Source organism: Apostichopus japonicus, chromosome 16 (genome assembly GCF_037975245.1).
Source record: "Apostichopus japonicus isolate 1M-3 chromosome 16, ASM3797524v1, whole genome shotgun sequence".
NCBI lineage: Eukaryota > Metazoa > Echinodermata > Holothuroidea > Aspidochirotida > Stichopodidae > Apostichopus > Apostichopus japonicus.
In genome coordinates, this window is record NC_092576.1 from 24,131,864 (window position 1) to 24,156,592 (window position 24,729).

At 37.0% G+C, this 24,729-nt stretch overlaps 3 protein-coding genes across 4 annotated transcripts in view; 2 read left to right on the plus strand and 1 right to left on the minus strand.

The window, feature by feature from the left end:
• LOC139982597 (uncharacterized) overlaps positions 1–7,565 on the plus strand; it is a 25,489-nt gene extending 17,924 nt beyond the window's left edge. The window contains exon 15 of the mRNA XM_071995527.1: positions 5,932–7,565. The gene's annotated coding sequence lies outside the window, so the exon portion shown is untranslated. The remainder of the gene's footprint in view (positions 1–5,931) is intronic.
• LOC139982598 (uncharacterized) overlaps positions 1–19,360 on the minus strand; it is a 25,585-nt gene extending 6,225 nt beyond the window's left edge. For both annotated transcript variants that reach the window (XM_071995530.1, XM_071995529.1), the window contains exons 1-9: positions 19,204–19,360; positions 13,995–14,096; positions 12,585–13,183; positions 11,060–11,125; positions 10,303–10,347; positions 9,335–9,406; positions 7,588–7,785; positions 4,654–4,839; positions 3,760–3,840 (exon numbers count right to left, since the gene is read on the minus strand). In XM_071995530.1, the coding sequence (XP_071851631.1) occupies positions 3,760–3,840; positions 4,654–4,839; positions 7,588–7,785; positions 9,335–9,406; positions 10,303–10,347; positions 11,060–11,125; positions 12,585–13,183; positions 13,995–14,076 (1,329 nt within the window). In that variant the 5' untranslated portion in view covers positions 14,077–14,096; positions 19,204–19,360. The remainder of the gene's footprint in view (positions 1–3,759; positions 3,841–4,653; positions 4,840–7,587; positions 7,786–9,334; positions 9,407–10,302; positions 10,348–11,059; positions 11,126–12,584; positions 13,184–13,994; positions 14,097–19,203) is intronic.
• LOC139982377 (tyrosine-protein kinase CSK-like) overlaps positions 1–24,729 on the plus strand; it is a 244,925-nt gene that overhangs the window by 50,762 nt on the left and 169,434 nt on the right. The gene's annotated exons all lie outside the window — the stretch shown is intronic.

The following is a 24,729-nucleotide window of genomic DNA, read 5'->3' on the forward strand; positions in this document are numbered from 1 at the left end:
AAAAAATATTCAGGGCAGTAGCCTTTGTGGAATCTTTAGGAAGCATTTGTAGAACATAGAGAAACATAATGTACCGTCCGAATGTTACATTGTGCCGCTTTTTGGTTGATGTATGTATATACCAGGGCCATTTAATTCATTTTCGCCGGCGGGCTAGGGCGTAGCAAGAAAATGTTTGCCAAGCTATGCCTCACAGATTGCCAGAAATGTCACTTTTCAGGCCGTGTAAGTTGCGTCTATGCATTCTTTATTTTGAGATCTCATGTTTTAGAAATTTACAACCCCGCCTCTAAATAAGTATATTAGAAGAAAAAGAAAGAAGGGTAAATCACTTTGTACGAGAAACAAAAATCGACTTTATGTTAGGTTATAACCTATTCTTTATCCATTGCTTTTCACAGGTAATTAAGGATATAAAAAAGCTTAAGTATTTTGATGGTAGCCGTAGCATATATCAGGCGCGTATCCAGGATTTTCTAACCCGGGGGGCGCGAATTACTATCTAAGCGGAGCGCCACCATCGGTTGGCGCGCAGCGTACAAGAAAATTTCTGGTTTTGAAACCCCCCAGATCACCGGAAATGGTACTTCTCGGCCTTGAAATGACCAACCAGATGTACACTTTTGCCTGAGAACGAAGTATTTCCCAATAGTTTTTTTTTTCCATCCATAACCTTTTTGAATATTGTCACCAGTCACAAATCATGTTCGACCTCATCGCATGACCTGTGGATCATTGCTTCTGTAGGTGATTCTACGTCGCGGCCCACAATATCCGTCAGCCCCACTTTTCAAGGTTTCAAGCCCATTATTTGTTCAGAATTTGAAAATTCACATTCTCACTTCAAAAAATACCCATAATGTCGCACAAAATTTCATCTATGGACAACCAATATAGAAAAACCCCCATCAACCCCTAACAGACCGGTCCAAATTGCATAGCTCCCAACTCTTGAGAAGGCAAAAGCTGGTCCATGCCACGAATCGCCGTCCTGGGGGAGGGGTATAAGGGGAGGGGGTGTCCTCCTCCCCTTTTGAATTTTTTGTAATCCTGGTGATGCCTACATGTAAAATGGTGGCACTTAGAAAGGCTTTTGACACCCAAAATTTTCTGAGAACTATGCATTTTTGTGTGTGTAACATCAATAAATTGAATAGTAGGTGATAATTCATTCTTTCCCGTGGCATGAAAATGTTCGTTGCTCGCCCTAATGAAAAGAAATAGAGGCTAACTTGAGGTTCAAATGATGCTGTAAAGGAGGTTTTATACTCTATTATGCTAAATGCTTAAGAAATGATGGTTGCTTAGTCAAAATTTAATGCAATTTTTTTATTTTTTATGTATACTTGACAATTACAATGTGGGTTTTTCGGAAGCTTTCGCGGGTCAGCGGGTTTGGGTGTTAGAATGCAGGTCCAACCCGCGAATTGCGGGTCAGTTGGGAGCTCTGAAATTGCACGAGTAGAGGGAAGTGTGATGAAGAATGATGGTCAGAAATTTTCGAAAATTCAGACTCAGTTAATTTATTGGTGTAGAAATATTAAAACCTCTTATAACGGCTATTATAAAACTCCGAAACCGGACACTACACACATAGGCGTAAGAGGCGAGGGGTGCAGTCCCTAATTTTCCATGACTAATGTAAAATATAGTTTTGACATAATTGGACCTCCATGCTTTTTCTCCATCTGCATAAGACATTTCGTTGTTTACATTATCATCCCGACGGACCGTACGGTACACGATGGCATGTAATGTAGGCTAACAACCGCTGCTTGCTTATATGATATTGACATCAACATGTTGAACGCGCGCTTCGCGCGCGAACATTTTTGGTTATTTTTTTCGGGCAAGTCGGACAGTTTTGAGGCTGTTCATCCTGGAACGCCATTTTCATGCTCACTGATATGATGTGATATCTGCTGTTTGCTTTACAAATTCGAACACCAGGCGCGTAGCGAGGAATTTGCCAAGGGAGAGGTGATGCCTGTAGGCAAAGTATGTAAGTGTTGCGTCACCATAAGTTAGCGCGAAGCGTACAAGAAAAGTTTGGCCGAAAATCCCTCCCAGGTCGCTGGAAATGGCACTACCCAGGACCATTTGTTGGCGCAGAGCGTAAAAGCAAATTTTGCCGGAAATGCCTCCCAGATCGCTGGAAATGACACTTCCCATGCCTTGTAAGTTGCATCTGAGCACTTTCAATTTTGAAATTACTAGCAATATCATAAAAAAAAAATATGCTGAAAGGGGGGGGGGGCGGTCGCCCCCTTCCCGAAATGCGTAATGTTCCCCGACGACACGGTCGAGTTCGAGACCAGCCACAGTTGGTTTCATAACACAATTCTACAATTGTTTAAGGCATATATACACACACACGCGTTATGGTAGACCATATATAGTATATTGATCACGAGTGAGAGAGGGAAAATGGAAACGTCAAAAATTGAGTTGTCGGTGTAAGGGGTAGGGTGAGGCACACGCCTCTTCCGAAATCCTTGATCCGTCACTAGCTACCCTGTGTATATAATAGGGATCAGCGCTGTAATAATGTCACTGTTCCTCTTTCTCTTCCCGGTGTCTTGGCGTTTTTCTTATCTCCCTCCTTTTCTCCCTTTTCTCTCTTTCTTCTTTTTCTTTTCCCTTCCTTCCTCTCCTCCTTCTCCTCTTTTTTCCCCCTCTTTTTTCTTTTTTCTTCTCTTTTTTTCTCTCCTCTTTTTCTTACCCGGGGGGCGCGCGCCCCCAACGCCCCCCCTGGATACGCACCTGTATATATATATATATATGTTGAGAAGAAGCCAATCTGGGAATTAAGGTGAAGATTAATCGTCAAGTTTGTGCTATCAATCTTTGTTTTACATTTCATAAACTGGGGTGGTGGGGAGGGGCAAATTAGCTGAGTGTTTGGTCCGCGTAGGGGACTTGGGGGTTCCCTCAGTTATTAGGTTAAAAAGGCCCCGGTATATACGTAAAGTGCATATAGTGCCTCAATATACATAGTCAAAACATTAAGCCACTGATATAAGAACTACCAATGACCTAGTTGGCCTCTGTAAAACACATAGACGTAATATATATATATTTTGAACCGTAGTTTTACATAAGACTGCTACGCTTCTTTTTTGTTTTGTTTTGTTATTCTAACAAAACTCGTGCACATCTGTGGAACTGGAAATCTGAGCTGAACCTTGACCCCCCCTTTCCCTCTCTGCAGGCTACAACCCTGATATTTTTAATGTGTATGGCAACAACACAGCATATGTTGTAATTATTCAAACTTAATTATTTTCTTTTTTGTAATGCTTTAACATCAAAAGACGAAATTTGTAATTGTAATTGCAATTGCTGTTACACAAAAAAAAAAAAAAAAAAAAAATCGCAATTTTGGTACGCTCGTCAGAATTTTTTCAAAAGGTTCATGATGATTTGGTAATAACAGAAAATATGTTTTGCTGTTATTAAAGGAACATTAACTGGTTCATCTAATATGGAATTACTTTAAAAAAAAAATAAGTATGGAATTTAATTAACAAGAATTACATCCGTCCCACCACATCGCCCAACTGGATATGTCACTGTGTCTTGGCAAATCTAAACTTTCCTTTGAATTAGTCCTTTCTTAGCATATTGTAATGACACCTCCTTAGCATATTGTAATAGAACGTTTGACAATTTTTATGCTTACCAAAGAACTACCAAAGAAATATACCCAATACTACGTTTTTCTACATTAATATTACGTAAGTAGACATAGACTCTTACCAAAGGTTCATACTCTTCTTCCTCACAAGTAACGTCTTTTTCTGTTTGATCTTTGTCTTGATGAACAGTAAGTCTGTCTGCCTGTTTATAAAAATTGTTAAACTTCTAAAGATTTGACAGCTAATTCCGTGGTGAGACCAATACAAATTTACCGACAAACATCTTAGGCGAAGTCATAAGGGTAAATTAGACCAATATTATACACAAACATCATTACTTAGTTAATTCGATCGACCGCATTCCCTCTAATAAGTGATTTTTAAATCGCCCCATTTTACGTTGATTTGTAGCGTTTTATCGTTTCAAAAATCGGTTAAATGTTTGACATAACTGGATACCATTCGCATCTACTTTGTAGTGTAATTTTTTTATAAGAGAAATGAAGCAAATGGTTTAACGTCTCTTAAATGAGACACATCCGGATTTATCGAGATATTTATCGAGACATTAAGAATTAGGCAGCAACATTGAGTTTTAGTGTTTAACTGACAATGACATTTTTGTCATATTCAGACACAGACACATTCTAAACTTGTTTTTATACCTTCTTAATTTTCACCCGATACTCAAAGCTAGTACAGTCATTACATATATATATATATTACATATATTACACATTACATATATATATATATTACACATATATTACATATATTACACATATTACATAATTACATATATTACACACACACACACATATATATATATATATATATATATATATATATATATATATATATATATATATATATATATATACATACATACATATATACATATATATTTGATATAGAGTCAAATGATGCTTTACTTGGGTTTTTTTTTTGCTTCGGTAATCGATATTGCCTCACATTTGCTATGAAAAAAAAAATGGCAATGTGTTACGTGTAATACCATCAGTTTGAAGAACGGAGAATTCTGCTTTGCAAAAACGTCATCGTAAGTCTCATAGGGGGTTCTCTTTCTCTCCTTTGAAGCGCCTCCAATGCGAATGGGTTTATCATCTTGAAAGGGCAACCCATTTGATTTTGCAAAATGTAGTATACGTTGGTGAATTTCATCCGTTCCCTCATGAGATATCTGGAAGATAAACATTATTAGCTATGAAGTATATCAATGGAAAAGTAAACCATACTTTTACTAAACAGGTAAATGACGGCACACCTCCTTTGAGAATAGTCTATATTCCCGTCAATGATCGCTATATTGTTGTCTTTTAATATTAAAACGGCCAATCATACTTGACAATTTGATTAAAAAGAAACGATGTTAACCTTGAAAAAGCAGTTAATGGTAATAAGAGGTTAATTACCATCTACCGTGTAATTGTCACACGGTAATGCACGGACGGGGCATATCACACAAGTGATGCACAAGGCCGTAGGCAGGATATTGCACTCAAGCCAATGAGCGCATTATTCTGCAAATCACTACAGACAGTTGGTCAATCCTGCACATTCATACAAAGCACTAAATTAACATAAGCTTTCATTCCAAAATATTGCTCTTTAACAAAACCTTTATAGGCAAGATAAACAACTATTTTTTTAGAAACAGAAACCCGCACTTATTTTCATTTTGTTTAATTATAAGTGTATAAACAATGTATGTGCGCGAATAAAAATAACCCAAAAATACAGTGATATTCCCTGTATGCACTACACGAACGTCATTGCGTTACAGTAAAGCCAGAAGTACCTGACGCAAAGCATACAACACACGCATGTTGTCATAGTTACATGAACCAGCAGTAGTTCATTGTTCTGACGTTAAGGTCACCGATGTATTCTATGTATACGTACTTGCTACACTAAACTGTGTGTACTTCTTACGTGACCCGCCCGACGGGAAACAAAACGTCACGCCCAAACGGCACTGATACCATACCCCCTCTCACAAATAAAAATCAGGCGACCACCACCCACCCAGTTCCAACCGAAAATTCAAACAGCTACAAACGGACGACCAGCCCGCAGCAAACAAAACACCCCTCCCCACATACCAGCGCCCGAAAAATGCAGCCTCAGATAAACGGCAAAAATCTCCTTCAATATGTAAGCGAATGTAAAACTTCACCTCCTTAAAGACAGTCTGCCAAAGAGAAACCTTTCCTCTAAAAACTATATCACATATATTACTCCTAATATGTTTTTTTTTTCCTTAAAATAACAGATACAAGTAATACGGCGTACAACACCAACATACCACTCCTGAGAGTCTACCAGGAACAAGACAGAACCATGTCTTACCGTCCATAAACGGTCTACCGTTACATGGTCGGACAAGTCTTGAAGCCACTAACACAACCTTAACACAAAATGACGGATCATGGTCTGGGTCTTTACTTAAAGTCGACCTTTTCAGTGAGGAGTCCTCGTCTCTTCGTACCAGCTCGTCTCCGTAGCATGTTTTGGCTCGATGATGATCGAGTCTCCGTAGTGGATGTTCGTGAGAGCCTCGACCTCCGGGTCTGGTGGAAAAATTGAGCTAGGAACAGGAGTCGGTGTGGTCAGAGCCGGAATGGGACGGAACTAGGCGAGTATGTAAGGGAAACTGGTGGAGACCCCGTGTCCGCCTCGCGATCTGGTGAAGGCGGTGTCGACGTGGGGTTGGTATCTGCACCGACAGGGACGATGAATTTTAACCGACTTCCCCTCTTTGTGTGGAGCCTCCTCCGAGGCAGTATATGCGTCGGAACTTTACGCCTTGGCTAGTCCCACACCCTTTGTCATAGCGACAAAAGAGGAAAGACAAGCGCGAAAAACATGGCCCTCCTCTGAGTTCACGAGCATGGGTTTTATAACCGGCAATAAAGTGGAAGCAGGGAATATCATGTGTTAGGTCGATCCAAAATTGGCGGTGACCATTCATAACCACAGAGCCATGTGCCTAAGAGCACATTTTCTCAACCTCCACAGCCCCAAACGGACCTAAATCAGTAAGGGCAAGTTCCTGCCGCACCTCTAAGCCTACGTGGATGGAGTTAACTATACGGATTTTTCTTATGGGATGCCTATCAAACTCTCCACATTACCCAGCGACGTGACACCCTTCTGCACAACAACAAATCGTGCGTATTACGACTATGGAGAGCTAGCCAAAAAATAATCTCTCCAGACGCCACAGCAGCCTTGCTTTTCAAAAGGCTAAACAATTGCAATTCAGCTATCACGGCGCGACGCCATGATACCGCAAGGTAGCTAAACCACGGAGGAACAACAACAAAACAAACCAAAGGTCATGCTATTAAACTCCAAACGAAAAACCGAACAAGGCACATGTCACTGTACACAGAAGAACTGCACCGAACTGCGCAGGACCTCAACAAAACAACCCACCGAGCGAGTGGAAGTAGTAACAGTACTTATGTTACACACTAGTAAAGCACACGCTTGCGGAAAACTTTAGTTAAGTTGTGAGCAAGACAACAGCACGTCCGCACACTAAGAATGCAACGTAATAAGGCTACGCTACATATACTAAGCTATGGTTTGTATTGATTGGAGTTGTAACCACATATGTGAAGAATTCCAACTAGAAAGTTTCAAACAAACCGTTACAAGTTGTAGCTCACTGGCTTAAACATGCATGGGAAGTTACTTCGGAGGCTAACGCTGTCTATGTTTGTTTCGATGACCACTTTACGCCATACTATGAATAACATTAACACAGTTTCGGTGGCAGGATTGTTAAATTATGTTTCCGAGGGCGTATGCTGGTAAAGACAGGAACCGAACACACTATAAACATGTAAATATCTGCACAATGATTATAATACACCAGGAGTAATAAAAATCAAAACTTGACATATGATACAAGAGTACCTACTCTTTCAGAGGAATTGTGCTCAAGAACTAAAGAGTGACGATATATATCTTTCCCAAGGCAATATGAAAACACAATTGCGTTTGAATCGTCACCCTTGAAACGAAAAAGGTAATCCATTTCATCCTCCAGCATCTCCTCGGCTCTTTCACGGGATATACGACCTTGGAACCAATGTTCTGTATCCGTTAGTTTCTCAATCTTCTCAAGAAAAAGAAACAAAAAAGCCGATTATTTGGCAGCTAGTATTTATACATACTATTGAAGATATTTTTTCAAGCCTGGAATAATATAGTAATCCTTTCCAGAATAATGAATAATACAGCGACAGTTAAACCACATTCAAAAAATAACTGCTGTTAAATATGTTAGCGAAAACTTTGTCGACATTTAAAATGTTTAAATCACGATAGAGAAATTATTCTAAGTACAAAAAGAAATGGATCATCACATACGACACATCCTCATCGTAATTACACCTGAACTTGGTATTCGGGTTTGATATTTGCTCAGGGATTGTAGTCAAGTTAAGAGGCACATTTTACTCAACAGATGCGACGTTACATTTTGAGAGATAGAGATTATGTACGTGATTGTCTTGGAGAGAATTCAATATATAGTGTTTCAGTTACCTTTAACATGAATATTTTAGAAACTCAGTTAAGTTAACAAGTTTGCATCAAACAGCGTTTCAGATCGTGTTGTATAAAAAAAAATGTGTTGTCATAACAGCACTATGGAAAAACACATGGAGGTAAATTTACCTTTTTATCCTAGATTTTGTAGCTAAACTTGACAGTATTTCAATGTATCACGGTAGATGCAATTTAAATAGCTGCAATATCAAAGCTTACAATTTATTTTGTTGACCATATACATTTAGAGGGTTCATTTTTAACGTAGAATAACTTAACGAAACACCTGGATTTGGTGACATTCAACACTAAGTGTTGTACTCTTATATAAAGATGTATTGTTATAAATAAACACTGGATAAGATGTTAACCACTTCCCATGTCAATACTATTAACATTTACTATCATGTTAACTGCAGGAACCGGTGAGTCACACGTATGTCAATGATGTAAAGGTTCAATTTAAGTAGACCTAAAACAAAATTCTTCAGACAATGTATCTTTTTCGTCTGGTTCTGTGTTTCGACAAGAAATGCTATTTTGGTTCGTTAAAAGGACATTAACATGATAATTAAGCATTAAGTGTATACAATATTACACCTGTTTTAATTGTATAAACGTGTGAGTTACTTTCACAGTCCATATCTTTCAGTACATATCCTTCGTTTACAAACAAGTTTGAGGACATCTTTGTTGTTCAATTTATTCGCAATTTAATTTAGATATATTGTTCATCCATGTTTTATAAGTCAATAACATAAAATATTGCTATTTGGCAGCACCCGATTTTTATGAATTTTAACAATGGTTACTGTGTAACATCTCAGTATAAAAATGTTCCTTAAATACTAGGCATAACCACTCATCATACTTTATCTTGTAATACAACGTTTGCTAATATATATTCCAACTTTGAAAGCAGCTCCTAGTATTTAGTATGTTATTTTACAAAACCCACTAACTTTTGAAGGAACTCGTTTATTACTAGGATCCAATAAAAACACATCATTCCTCGATAAACGAAAAGTTAATCATGTGGCAAATTAATCTCAGGTAGCATGTATAGAAACGTTATAGTTTAGCTAACGAATATCAACATAACCCAAGTACGGTACCTTTTCAGCATCATCCTTCGTGTCCAATTCCCAAATTCGTGGAGGGGGAGGGGGAGGTGATGGTGTGTTATCCTATATATGTACAGTAAATGTGAGATGAAACATAATTAAAGGAGGAGTATTATTCTTATAAAAAATGCAAAGTCGCTCGACTATGAATGACAGTCCAAGACAAATACACACAGAACAAGAAACATTAGCATTCAAACAATACGGTTAGTCTAAAAATGATTAAAAAAAAACGAAGTAAAATATTAACATTAATCTTGATACAACGCCATTGGAATGTTGTATATACGCAACCGTGAAAAGATTACCCTATGTCGTCCTGTCATCTTTGGCACATAATCCCCTTTTTATTACCGACTACACTAGATGAGGAAATCGTGACCAGCAACTGACATAAATATACAACTGAAGTGATCAAGTTACCAACAATGCAGAAAAATACAAGTTTTATTCGTTTAAACTTTTACCGAAATTTACACTGGAGTTCGAAGTGAAACACATCTATATAATTCTTTATCGTGTTATGACTAACAGGAAGATATCAATCCAGAAATCGAAAAACGATGTATTAATTACTCTCTCTCTCTCTCTCTCTGAAACACAGTAGAGCGTATCAATTTAGATAATAAGCCGATTTTAATTTAATCAATTTGACTTTTCTATTTGTTTTTTTCTTAATGTAGCAGGGGAGTTGGTTTACATATTCTCATTTTTATCTTCCGAACAGTAGAACAAAATAATTAAAAACCCTAAACAAGTATTGGGACTAAGTCTAAGTCGAATGTATGTATCATTAGTCAAGATGTGTGTAATCTAAAGAAGGGTTCCTTCCTCCTCTCAACACTAAAAGCACTCTTCTAGCTATTTTGATTGGTATCCATTTATTTTTGAACTTCGCCATAATTCCTGCAGTTGTTTCATGCAAACGGTGGCACACGGTTAGATCGACTCAAACTCACCGGAGTTGTGTATCCAAGATCGTCTGTTTCGTCTTCAGCAAGTTCCTTAAAAAAAAAACAAACAAACTCAGGTAAAATTTGAAGAAACACAACACTTAATTTAGGATAAAACTCTACGTAAGTTTGATAACAGTACTACGTGGTCAAGCCCACTTTAACCTCCTAATAAAAAATAACAAAGACATGTTATACTTACTGTAGTTTACACTACTTATTTGCCCTTATTTTCTCTTTAGCATATATTTCTTTTGGTTCACCTATAGTACAATACCTATTTTAACCAGTACTTCAAGTAATCTTAAATTATTCATGTTTCCTTTCTGCTATTGTTGCAGTCCGCCTTGGAATATGACAGGGACGGTTAAATTTGGAAAGCTCCTTTCACTATTATTGTATTAGTGGTAGTTTGCACTCGACTACAAATCACCATCAAACTACAGTGTTGTTATGATCAATACACTCTAAAATCATTTGGTAATATACTTTAACCAATATTGGGTGCGTATGTATCCAGACCAGGTCAGTTTAGTCAAATGTGGACAATGTTTATCAAAATTTATCACTTTTTGGCAAATATTGATTACTAAGCGGTCGTCATATTGTTTCTATATCTATTTATTTTTACAGCCAAGATGCATTCTTAAAGTAATACCTACAACAAATATCAGTATCTTTTTTGTTGGAAAAGAGGCAAGGAAAAATGTAAAAACGAAGTTAAACAGTAATTTGAAATGATCGTAATTTGGTCCTTCTATACCTCGTAAAGTTCTTCCAATAGGTCAGTATTGCCTGTTGATGGTATTCCAACAGAGTCCAGCTGTAACTGTAACAAAAGTGCAATATTATTACTGTTACAACAATGAAAACCTCCTTGTTCTAGTACAGCTTGTCTCAACGTTTTGTAGAGGAACTGAATAAGCACGCAAGTTTCACAACCGGGGATAACACAAGTCTAAAATAACGTATGGTAAATTTTTTGAATAGGTCAGGATCGATGGCCAGACACTGGTTTTCTTATTGGTTTGCTCTTTCGTTTTATGTTCCTTGTCTGGTCATCGGTAATTTGCTTCTTTTGCTCTGTGTTTGACTTGTATTCTTTATGTATTTTATTACTTTTATATTTGTAAAGTGCCCTGAGACATCTGTTACGGGCGCTTTATAAGAACTGCTTATTATTATTATTATTATTATTATAATAATGTAAACAAAAATCCACAGTACACATCTGCAGATACCGACACATCAAATTCTATTGATTTAACTCGGTTACATGTTGACATGTGGTACTGTTTGTCAACATTTATTTGTTATTCCCTTTATTTGGATAATAGCCATTTAGTGGAACGTTATTTTAGGTTGTCATGTTATAAAGTGCACTTGTTATCTAACAGCATGTAACGTCGTTTCAAAACGGTTACAGTGGAGTAGCTTATTTTACTATACACATTGTCTTCAGTGTATATTCTGTATAATCTTAGCTGAATGCTAGATATTATCGAGAGAAGAACCAATACTTACTGATCGGATAGATGATTTCTTAAGATTATATTCTGTGTTTAAATTACCACGGTGTTACTTCAAATGTACAAAACAGCGACTTAGGGATGTGCTCAAATTCAAGTAACAGTGTTCGTGAAAGCTGAAGTTTCGCCAATACTGTTACAAAGATTATCATTAATCAATTTAGTTATTTTTTTTTCAAGCCATTGAATATGAAGTTCATCATTAATATAACAGAACGATTGATTATATGAAATTATATATACAACTTCACGATTCACGATATAGTCACGAATATCATGCTTAAGTCAGTGACGGTGCACGAGGGAAGCAATGAACAACAGCATTTCATTGCTTTAAAACAACTGATTTAGTAGCTTATATGCACTCACGTTTGATCAGGAGCAAAGCAACAAAAATCGATTAATTGATGCTAGCCTTACCAAGCTACATTTGAAAACCGCTAGGTTCTGAAAAGTCCGTTGAGTTGATTAATGTCTAACTTGGGTAAAAAATCACTGTGTAATTTACATCTTCAAAGTAGGCTATCTAAGGTTTTCAAACTTTCCGGCTATGAACATGTTGTTAAGATGATAATTAGGTTAAATTTGTTAATCGATAAAAAAGAACTGGTGTTTATATGACTGAAAGATGTTGTGGGCCTAAATAAATATAAGGAAAGTAATTGTTATACATATATTTCACTTGTTTTCTTTTTCTTCAAGGATCGTCGATAAGTTTTCTACATGCTTATTTCATTTACAAATACATTATTCGCTTACCGTCTCCACACCTTCCTCAAATTTGAAACTTTGTAGAGGAACAGGTTTGCCTTGTCGCGTATGCCATAAAAATAACTTTTCGGAGTCTTTAAAAAGCTCTTCGAAAGTATTGCTATGTACATGTCGCATCTTCAGCATCATTCCGGATCTCAGAAATCGTCTGGGCATTGTAATAATATTTACAACCTCAGAAGGAAGTATACCAACTTTCATTGTTTGCGTAATTGCAACATAGTATGGACCTTGAATCTTTGCCAAGAGGAGAACTACATCATTTATGCACAGTTTGAACCGTGAATCTTCTCTCCAATCGACTATCGCTATCGCATACATGAGAGTTATTCCGGCATCTTGCATGAGCACCCCAAACTGTCCTCCATCTAACATTGCGGGAGGATTTGATTGCCTGAATTCGACATCCTTTAATATGGCACAGGCACCGTCTCTCGCTCTGTAGACTGTAAACACGGTGTTACATTTAAACAAAATGTTCAACTTATCAGTCCTCCGAATATGCAAAATGTCGTCTCCTTGGTGGATCCGGCATGCTTGACGTAATTGTGCTGTTTGATAGCCTTTGAAAGATCTTGATACTAGCCCTGTTATGTATCACGATAAAAGAAAGAGTGTTGTCTTAGTTGTATGTGATACGAAACTCAATGACAAATAAAGACTGTGGTATATAAAGCTGCAGTATTCACAAGAAGCAAGAGAAGGATGCATTTCTTAAACGAGAATCATTAGAACATTTAATCAGATTTCTTATTTTTTTAAAGAGAAGCCCCCAAGAGGGAGCCTGGGTACGAAAACCAAACAACTCGATCCACTTCCAAACTCGGTCCCTTTACGTCTCTTTACACTGGTGATATGATCAAACAGATACAAGAAAATGATGTTATCCAAAAGTCCTTGTCCTTTTACCCTACCCTTTAACCTCATCATCAACATATACTACGCATGTTCTTAGCCATAAGTCTATGATAGAGATGGCGATGGTGATCGACTCCTTCACACAGGTGAAAACATGTGTAATTTGACAGTAAACTGTCATCGCTGCGTTGGGAATACAACATACGAAGCTAGTTTAAAAGGTTATTTACACACCGAGATAAACATTTAACATCGCATTGACCAGAAACCGAGTTGGTCTTATCTGTTAGGAAGAATCATTTATCATCATAATGCCTACCCATTCACCATATATATATGTAAAGTGATATTGGCTCGGTTACTTTGCTTCACTTGAAATGTGTCTAATAAGAGCTTATTCAAAATAAATGTCATATTTAAGTTCAACCAAGAAAATCACTGCATTATTCATTATAGTCGTTAAAACACAAATGACACCATTGCGTAACGAATCAAACACGGAGAGATTATCATTGGTTTTTGTGTAATCAATGTACTTACTTAACCATAACGGCTGCTGCTTACGACGAGTGAACCCTTTCCCTCCATATACAATTTTGTCACTCACGCCCCCAGACGCCATTGTCGTTCAGCAAGATGAACCTGTTTAGCAACGAGTACGAAGTTTTAATATTGAAAAAGACAGCAATACAGTAGGTTTTTTTTTGTGTTCGTTTATTAGCAAACTAAACTGTCATTGTCCAAGTATGTACTTCACCTATCAAAAACGTCTATTCCGGTCATCCAAATGTAATCTCCAAATGTTTCAAGTGAGGAAGGAGTTCAAATGGAATCAGACGTAAACAATAAAATTGTTTTTTTCATAAACCAAGGGAAAATAAAATACGTTTCGACGTAGCAATGTGATTTAGGTGGATGAGTCACAGTCTTTCACCAAGGTAAGGTCTTCTCACACGACTTTATATGTATATTTTCGTTGGCCCCCAGGTCCCCCCCCCCACCCTCCACCCCCAAAGAAAATAATATATATATAATAGTTATAAAAATAATGAATTAAAACAATAGACCCAAGTGAAAGTTAAAGTTGCATGAACATGCGTACAATTTTTAAGTGGATGTCCTATTACGTGAGACAAAGCTTGTCTATCACATCTTTGTTTTTATTTTGGCTAATACAGTTGCGTTTACATCATAATAGCGTTATCAAAAACCAATAATATGTTCCAGCAAATGCGTTTACACAAATTAAAAAGTGAACATCTACGGTATTTGGTAGCCTCTGGCCTGTTTTGCACTTTTGTATAATTGGATGTCTGTTCGGCGCAAAAATAAGGCTTGAGAGTTTGTTTGCAACAATTTCAGTTTCTTTAAGGATCAGTTTTGAGGTCATAATTTGATTATTTCGTTACGTCTGTGGTACCGCTGGGCGACACAATGGCTTGCAAGTTAACGCAGGCAGTTACCTACAGTTTTAGTAAATTTCGTTGAAACATCAGACACTGGTTAATTAAATATATAACACAGAATGTTGCGTCAGCTCAAAAGAGTAAAGACAAGTAAACCGTCTGAACAACTTAAATGAAACCGATTAACATGTAGTGACATCGGAACAAGCGACGTTGTTAAAGTGGCATACAACTGGCATATAACTTCCTAAATTACGCCCTTCTTTAAAATCATTATGTTCACAAGCTGCAAATATGCAAATGATTTATGTAGTATGTAGTAACGCTTTACTAAAAACATTTCGAATGTTATATTGAACAGTTTTGAGATCACCTTCAGGATGTTGTAAATATGATATATGAAAGTTAACATATTATTGCGTGTTTATTGTTTTAGTTGAAGGAATCGAATAGTCCTGATCTAGTATCCATCAATATCACGAAATACAGGGAAACATCGAATAGGCATAACTCAAAACATCAACTGCAAAGTCCAGAAATTAACTGATGTGTGAAATAACCAGTCTTTTGAACAATTGGTTACTGAGATTCAAACCTGACTTACTCTAACAAATTGCGGGAATAAACATAATCCTATGCTTTCCCGTTTGCAAAAGCGAGGATCGGCGCAGCTCCTTCTAATTACATAATCGTAGTATATATTGAATGACAGTGAGGGAAATTTAGTACAATCCTTCGATACCTCATTCTGTAAGCTGCTCACCGACCTGCGGTAAGTTGCTCGATGACCTTCGCTGAGCTTTTCCCTGACATGTGTTGATATGTTCACTGCCCTGCGGTGAGCTGCTCACTGACATGCGGTGAGCTGGTCTAAGACATGTATTGAGCTGGTCACTGACCTACCGTGAGCTGCTCCCTGGCATGTATTGAGCTGCTCACCGACATGTATTGAGCTACTCACTGATCTGCGATGATCTGCTCCCTGACATGTATTGAACTGCTCAATGCCTTGCGGTGAGCTCCTGTCTGATATGCAGTAAGCTGCTCACTGACGTACGGTGAGCTGCTCAATGAAATACGGTGAGCTCCTCACTGACATGTATTGAGCTGCTCACTGACATGCGGTAAGCTGCTCACTGACATACGTTATGATGCTCACTGACATGCGGTGAGCTTCTCCCTGACATGTATTAAGCTGCCCACCGACATCCAGTGAGCTGCTCACTGACATGCAGTCAGCTGCTCAACGACATGCGGTTATCTCCTCACTGACATGTAGTAAGCTGCTCACTGACGTATGGTGAGCTGCTCACTGACATGCGGTAAGCTGCTCAATGGCACGTAGTGATGTGCTCCCTAACAATTAGTGATGTGATCCCTGATTTGGAGTGAGTTGTACCCTGATATTCGGTGAATTGCACACCGACATTCAATGATGTGCTGACAGACAAGGTTCCCTGGTAAACAATATCAATACAAAGTCTGAAACTCTTAGCATTCTTCATTGTACGTAATCACGCAGTCAGCTGTTTATTATCAAAGAAACCTATTGAGTCCTTTTCCAAAGAATGATTTTAGAGTGATGGGGACGGACCCAACCACTCATCTCTAGCTTTGGAGTTTATTAAATATTCGATGTGCATGAAAAAAACCCTAATACCTACCATGAGTAACATAATTTACTAGTTTTCATTGACTTAAAGGACAATAATCAGTATTTATAACATGCGTCGGTCTTCGCAGGTGAAGCAGGAATCAGAAACGAAGATACCCTTCCACCGACTCCCCCAACCTCTACAAATCTATATATTCTGAAAGATTATTTTGACGTCGCATTAAAGCATTGTTGATTTGAAAATATTTCTAGCTAGTGATGTTTTAATAAGCTCAACATTATGAGAGGAAATTATCTTAAACTTTGTCAAATATCATGTAGAGATTGTTTGCAATGAAAAGTTTTTTTTTTTCAATTATGGTGAAAAATTGTGAAAACATACCGAAATTATATATTTAATGAACATTAACTTATTGTAGGTCTCGTAGTTCTGCCATTGCAGACTTCCAGACAACATTTTGCTTTCATTTATAAACATGTTGGATTGTTTACTTTTGTGACAAACCAAGCTAACATCCCACTTGCAAGTTAAGAGAATGTATCGCAATTAGGTTTTCACAACACATCACTTGACTAGTCACATATCTAAACCAAAATAAGGCCTCTCAGTTCAGACCAGAACAGATAATAGTTCGCTAATAAGTACTAATCCGATACAACGAAGTATCAAAAATCAAACTAAATGCCTCAATAAAAGATATAGCTTTAATGTATAGTGATTCGGGCAATGCTACCAAATGGTGGTAAATCCTTGTGTTTAGCGTATCGGTATAAACCAATTGCGGCTCCAATTACATCCTGAGCAGCACCAATTACGATGGTTAGTGATAGTTTTTACCAAAGTCGAGTTCCCTATGACAAACGGGATTTTCAGGAAGAGTTCAGGACGTTATACTATTTAAGTACCAACATTATGGTGTAATACATTGATTGTCCCGGGATTTTTCTGCGCAGTTTTGCTTTCAGTCTTTGGTAAAAACAAATTAAACGTGAATATTAATACAATTCAATGCAATACTCTAAACCTCGCATTACATAGATAATACAATGTATTGTTAGATAAACAATATATTGTGTACTATAATATAGCTTACCACCGTATTTGAAATGCCACAGTTGGCCGTGTAAAGAGGAATTCTCTTACAAAATTATGAAATCGTGGCATTTTCTCTATTGTTTAAGCTAATTACTGGTGAGGGGTCTACACACTGTCCATATGTTTTGTAAAGATGGTTCAAATTGCAGATTTGTACCGTCTTGCTGTAACGCGTCATCCACTCCCTCATTGCTTCAAACGCCACCGCCTTAGCTTGTTGTTGTAGTACCCATACATACTATTTATTAAAGACATTTAAAAGAAACATGTTGAGTCAAATGGTCTAGTACCCTTAGAATATTTTATGTATGGTACACTGTTATTAGCCCGAGGGGTCGAGCAAGAGGTACTACTTCAATTGCAATGTTTTGAATTATTGACATTTATTATCTTTGAGATGTAAGTATCTCAGACCGCATTGGATTTTCAGGAAGCCAACACGACAAGTAAAATCAATTGCTATTTGTGTTTATGTGTGTTCCTTTTTAGTGAAACATAAAAGTACATATCGATTAATTACTTTAACAGTTTTTTTTTAATTTGTCGTGCTGTTTTATTTTAAAGTCGATTTTTATGTTTCTTGAAAAATTTGATTTTCTATATCGAAAAGATATTCACATATTTCTTAAATGTGGAGTTTTTATGGACATCGAGACATTACGTATACAGACCAAGGGTATGAATCTAATAGCTGACAGTTCGATGCTGACCACAGGTTGTGCTATGTAAAGCTTGATACGGCAATGTTACATGGTGCATGATTCGTTAAAATGTGGGGGCTTTGTGCTGCCCTACTTCACCCAAGCGATATCGATGGCTATTTCCTTGATTCATCCAAATGATGTAGTTGAGTGATCTAAAATATCTGGTTTTATGATGTCTTATATTATTATTTCAATTGACTTACCCATCTAAATGAATTACATTCCTTTTTTTCTCAATGAAAAAGAATGCAGAGATGAATAAGTCAGATTCTTCTAAAAGTGCATAGTATATATATGTTCTGTTTTATGAAACATCTATACTGTACATTCTATAGTAAAGTCAATCATAAACGTTGTAGTAACCTTTATATTGATTTGTCCCTACAAAGAGGGGCTAATCGTAAACTACCTTAGAATGAACAACTACTAGCTAATATGTAGTAATGGATCAATCTCTTCCGTTACATCAACATGCAAACTATTACATTCTGATATTACGTTTAGCAGTAATAAGCACAAAGTTCGTCTTGTTATATTAAATATGTATTTATGGGTAAACATAACACAGGGTCCCTATATACGTTTTTATAGAAAATCTATACTAAGTCTTGCCAAAGAATCCCACTGTAGGTCTTATCGCAGCAATAAGAAACGAACTATACAACATTACCAACAAGAAGATACTAAAAATCAATGGACCTACCATATACATATATACACATATATCTGTATAATTTACAGCTATGTGTAATGAGAAACATATTGGGGACCCGCACGTAGCTCAGTTGCACCCTACCCCCCTCTCCCTCTAAACATACACATCCATAGTCTGCAAACTTAGACTTCTCTGCATTTCGTAAAGACGTCGGGCGGCATAGTTTATGACAGTAAAATAGAAATGATTAAAACACGATATACGTGTGCTTACCTTTCTAACTGGCCGTGATATCAGATTCCAAGAGTGGTATCTATATGAAGATCTTAGCGCCTTCAGTTATCATATCAATCTCTCGGCAGACGAAGTCCAATATACTTCTCTCTTCGACTTACGCAAAATCATTGTATGTTATAGCACAGTGTATTGCCATACTCACTGATGTTCTCAGAAACAAATAGACCGTAATTTAGAGGAAACAGGACGGAAATGTATTGTATTAGAACGGTTTGACCTGTAATTTTACCTCCAGATCCGGAAAGAGGTTGAATTGTTCAGTAGCTTATGTTAGCATTATAAGAGGCCAACTGTTGGCGTAAACTGGTGAGCAAGGACGTACATTTTATCAAATGCCTCTGACTATTGTCTACATAATCAAATACAAAAAGGAAAGTTTCGTTATAATTTATTATCTCAACGATCTCATATGGAGTATGAGATATTGTAGTTTATTTGCCAGTTTGGCCATATACAGATATTTCAGTTGCCATTATATCAGTTGCCACGATAATGGTTAATTTACTGAGTAGGTAATCTCGGGAGGTCACCCATGGAGGGGAACCCAGAGTAACCCGGAAGTCCATAACTGAGGGTGGGGGGGGGGGGACGTGTCCGTGTGCTTGTGACGCATGGACTAAAAGCTTATTTGACAAATTAACGATACTTAAACATTTTTTACGTAAATATTTTCACCCAGATAACTAAAGAAAAAGACAGCTAGTTAACCTATGATTGCCGCAAAGATTAAGACAAATATTATAAATATATTAAAAAAATATAGGAGCATGAACAAATATAGTGGACAGATTTAGCGCCATGTTTTAGTAAAAATATCCATGTGATTCAGCGGTGGGGGCACTACCCCCTCCCCCTGTGAAGTCAAATTATCTCTGAAAATGTCATGTATTTTCGTAATTTAAACTTCATATGAGACAATAAAAAATGCTGCGCAAACCCGCTACCACCCCACCCCACATTCTAGACCACAATTTAGTGCTGTGAGAGGTATTTCGAAGTTGTCAAAAAAAAAACAGAGTACTTCCTCTTTCTAAAGTGAAGTGTATTGCCAGCAGAGTCATTGTGTTGTCTGTTCACAACCATCAACACGATATGCAATACTCAGAAATAGCAATATTATCGTGCTGATGATTGTGAACAGACAAAATGAATCTGACTCTAGAATGTAACCCAATGGTAGATCTAGACAAATTACTTCTACGGTTGGTATTTGACTGAATGCACATAGAAATTCCAAGAGACAATTGATGTTACCAATAAACTGTTGTACATACATTACAACATGTGCCGCGATTACTGTTCGTACTATATATTAACTGAACATGACTACTGCAATATATGATATTACAGAATGTAGCGTTGATATATCAGTTATCAAATCAGTCAGTTATATTGATTTATATTTGTTTTTGATATTTGTTTCTGAATGGATTCCAAATTAATATTGTTCTAGGTTTATCTCTAACTGAAGTTAAAATATTTAATTGCATTACTATTATTAAGAAGCACACAAGAACAATTGAAGTCACTAACTCGGAATTGATAATGTTCTCAGACGCAATTTATAGAATAAGCAAAAGTCTATCAACGAGATACTGAAATCTCAGTAAGCTCTATTTTCACATAGTGTATTTTTAATTTAATTGGATTATCTTAAGCACCACGATCACAAAAATATGATGTGACTAAACACCAGCTATATTTCGTAGGTTTCAATTTAATATTTATACCTTTTATATTATGCTTTTGAATTCCAAGTTATATAGTTTTCATATTACATTTACAAGTTTACTACGTATTTAATTGTCCCTTCAAAATACTAATGCCACCTGTTAGATTAAGTCATCTGACAGCTAGAAGAAAAAGACTAATTCGGTCATTGACTCGGTTTTGCGAAAGGAAGTATGGAGTTTGCACGAAATTCTGGTGTTAATCAAGTTAAATTAACAAGGTAGTGTTAAACAAGTCAGACAAATATAATGGAATCATGTAGCTAACACTAACATCATTCATTTCAAAGTTGAAACAAATGTCACATTTTAATCGATAAAAAATTACATATTCATGCAAATAAGAAGGAGACAGTCCCTTATATTTCATTTCATATGCAAATTGTTTTCGCTTTTCCTTTGTGCCTAACTGTTTTAAAATGTGTTTAAGATTGAGCAAATTAATATTTAGATGTAGAAATCGTTACAATACTCTCCCATTTTCATTTCCAGTCGATCTGGTCGGTTTGTTAAATGAAATCGATTGTTCTTAAGCCGGTGAAATTTGGGATAGAAATCTGTTACTACTGGAATTTGCCAAAGTGTGAAAAAGTAATACTTTGACTATTTCATATGCTCTACATTATTAAATCAAATTATTTAAATAACGATTTCAACTACGAGATACTTCTTATGAATATCGGTCTTCACATTTTTTTTTTTTATATAATTAGCATTATAAGTACTATGATAATAACTGTAGAGATCCAGGAGCGCTATACACACTACATTATTGCGCAATCCAATCCAAATATCAAAAGGAAGTGAATCAATTTGAGAATACAAAGTATAATTTACGATCCATTTATATTTACTATAGGTTATACAGTTGCTATACAAATATAAACAGTCAGTTGGTAATGACTTAACGTAATTTTAACGTGACCAGCCTTGTGGGATCAAAAAAGTCACTGCCAAACGGCACTACACAACCATCCAATTCTGACAAACAAAACTTAAGTCAAGCGGGCAAAAAAAAGTAAATACGCATACCGACCTGCAGAGACAAACCCCCAACCACCCACTCAAACATTAAAAAACCACAAAAGGACGACCAGCACGCAGCGAAACGAAACATCCTTCCCCAGCACACCAGCGTTCAAAAAAGGCAGCCCAAGATAAACGTCGACAATTGCTGTGTGAATAATTGGATTCTATTATCCCGAAATGAGTTACAGAAAATACGTTTTCATTTACATAACATCATCTAACAGCAAGTGGGAAAACGACGTTGCATCTTCAAATGACGACTTTGCTGTACTTATAATCACCAGGTGCCTCGGGCTGAAATATACTCACGATACTTAATCGGATAGTATTCCAGCCGTTACACAATGCGCTTCTGGAAATGACAGGTAAATTGCCGGATATCGTTTACTATGGTAGTCACACTTTCTATACAGACTTCCTTGGTTTAACAATGATCAAAGCACATAATCGCATATCATTATAATACATGTACTATTGATACTTTTCAATTCGAATAGTGTAAGGCATGGTTCTATAGAAAGTGTATCGTTTGGTTATATTAAAGCAAATGCGTGGTTCAGCGGTGTCCGCCTCACAATGCTTAATTTCCCCGCTCAAAAATCCACCAGGAGCCAGATTATCTATTCAATAATAACTGCAGTACAGTGGTGATGTGCGGATTCTTTCGTGGATTTGATATTTCTGGTTTGTAAACTTGGAAAAGGGGTTTGTAGATGTTTTTCACTTGGTTTAGAGACAACTTTGTTCGTCAAGGCTGGACTGGAGTGGTGTCAAATGGGTTACCTAAGCCCACCTCAGTATCTAAGAAAGGGGTTAGACGGCGACGTATACATTTCTGTCCGACCCGAAGTGCAAGTTAAATGGCTTTCCCGGGAGCAGGAATGGAAGCCCCGTTATCCTCAGAATTCTTACTGGAGAGATAAGGCTTGAAATCAGCCGATGTTCATCCACGATCTAACACGGATAGGGTCTCAAATAAGCCACGGTAAAGCTTTCTGATCCTTGGATATAAAAAAAACATATTAAACTACAAGCTCACTTTAGTTAAGCATGTTGCTCATTACTTTTTAGATGCTAGATTTAGCGGTCTCTGAACCCCAACGAACGTCAATAAAGGTAAATAATTTTTAACACGGAATTTATCAAACAAAACATAGTCACTCGATGTTGTCAGTAATTTCACTCATCTGATAAACTTTTCAAGCTAAACATTTTATTACAGAATTTCATATGTTGTCTAGACACATTGAGAAATATTGTGCTGGCAACGGAGGAGAATAGGGCCTCATTGGGCTACGTATTCAGTGTACATGGGCTGCAAACACATGCCGGTCGCAGAGAGTTTCTCGCCCTCTGGCCATAGGCGAAGATTCGTGCGCGCCACCTAGAACGCTTCAGGCCGACCTCTCATTAACCGACCGTCCTTGCATCCTACCGGGTTCTTTTGCGACAACAAGGGAGACATGACGCTGGATCCTAAGCCACAAAAAGCACCATACCTACAGCCGGAGATATTATCACCTCCAGCCTGTCTCGAAACCTAGCCACGACTTACTCGATTAGCAGTGCTAGTTCTTCTTTTACACTGTCGCGCTAACCAAAACGTCAGCTAGTAAAGTAACCTCAAAATAAGTATATATATATATATATATATATATATATATATATATATATATATATATATATATATATATATATATATATATATATATATATATATATAGATTCGACCAGAGAAAAGGGCAGAAAATAATTCGATCCTTAAACTTCAGAGGGAATCGACCTCGCAACGTATAGCTCAATGTCATTCGTATGACTGTTGAGCTGTTTGACTCTTCGATGATAACTTGGGTTTACTCTTACTATAGATCTATTTACCTTTTAATGTCGTTATGTTAGAGCAGTGATCACATCAAAGTATCCTTAATCTGACAAAGACCTGCTCAACGGGAAGGAATTCCTTAGAAGACTTGTGAATAGCAAACATAGTTAAACATATCGAGCTTACGTCTTAAATCCTTTCAAGATTAATGGGATTAAGGCTTAAGATCATCCTGACAATTGGGCGTACCTCATAGGCAAAGAAAACATCTACAATGGAATGATTCTATACAACAAGCTACAACTATACAATGACTCCTTCACAGACAAGCTTCTAAGGATATTAGGATATTGTTTCGCCAATGCGTCGTTATAGTAGAAAAAGAGCAGTCTTACAACAAACGGCGTTTCAAGGGATGACAAGACATAATATATAGTTCGTCACTTACACATATCAGTCGAATGTAGATCTCGTTAAGAGAACACGACCTGCTATTTAATCACAGGGATATATTCCACGATGGAACATAACACGGGACGTTTGCATAATGTTATTGTCGCTTTCGAAAAACACCTGCAATTACTGCTACCGCAAAACCAAGCGGGTACTTCTGATCGAGTTTGAACAAACCGGATACTTGTTTCAATGAAAGCTTGTTCAAAGGCAAAGCCTAAACATTGCTTCTAACGTCCTTCATCTCTTTACTAATAACGTGATTATGGGATCACGCTCTAATGTTTATCACCCTCAACCTTACTGCAATAACCTCACCGTTGTTCTTGAGGAATAAAGTGTTATTTTAAAGCGATTTCTTAAATTTACATCGTTTTATTGCAACTGTTTGGCGATTGAAACTACGATATGGTAGTTAAAAAGCGTGTAGATAGAAAATAAGACAATGCTTGTCCCCACTGAACGCCA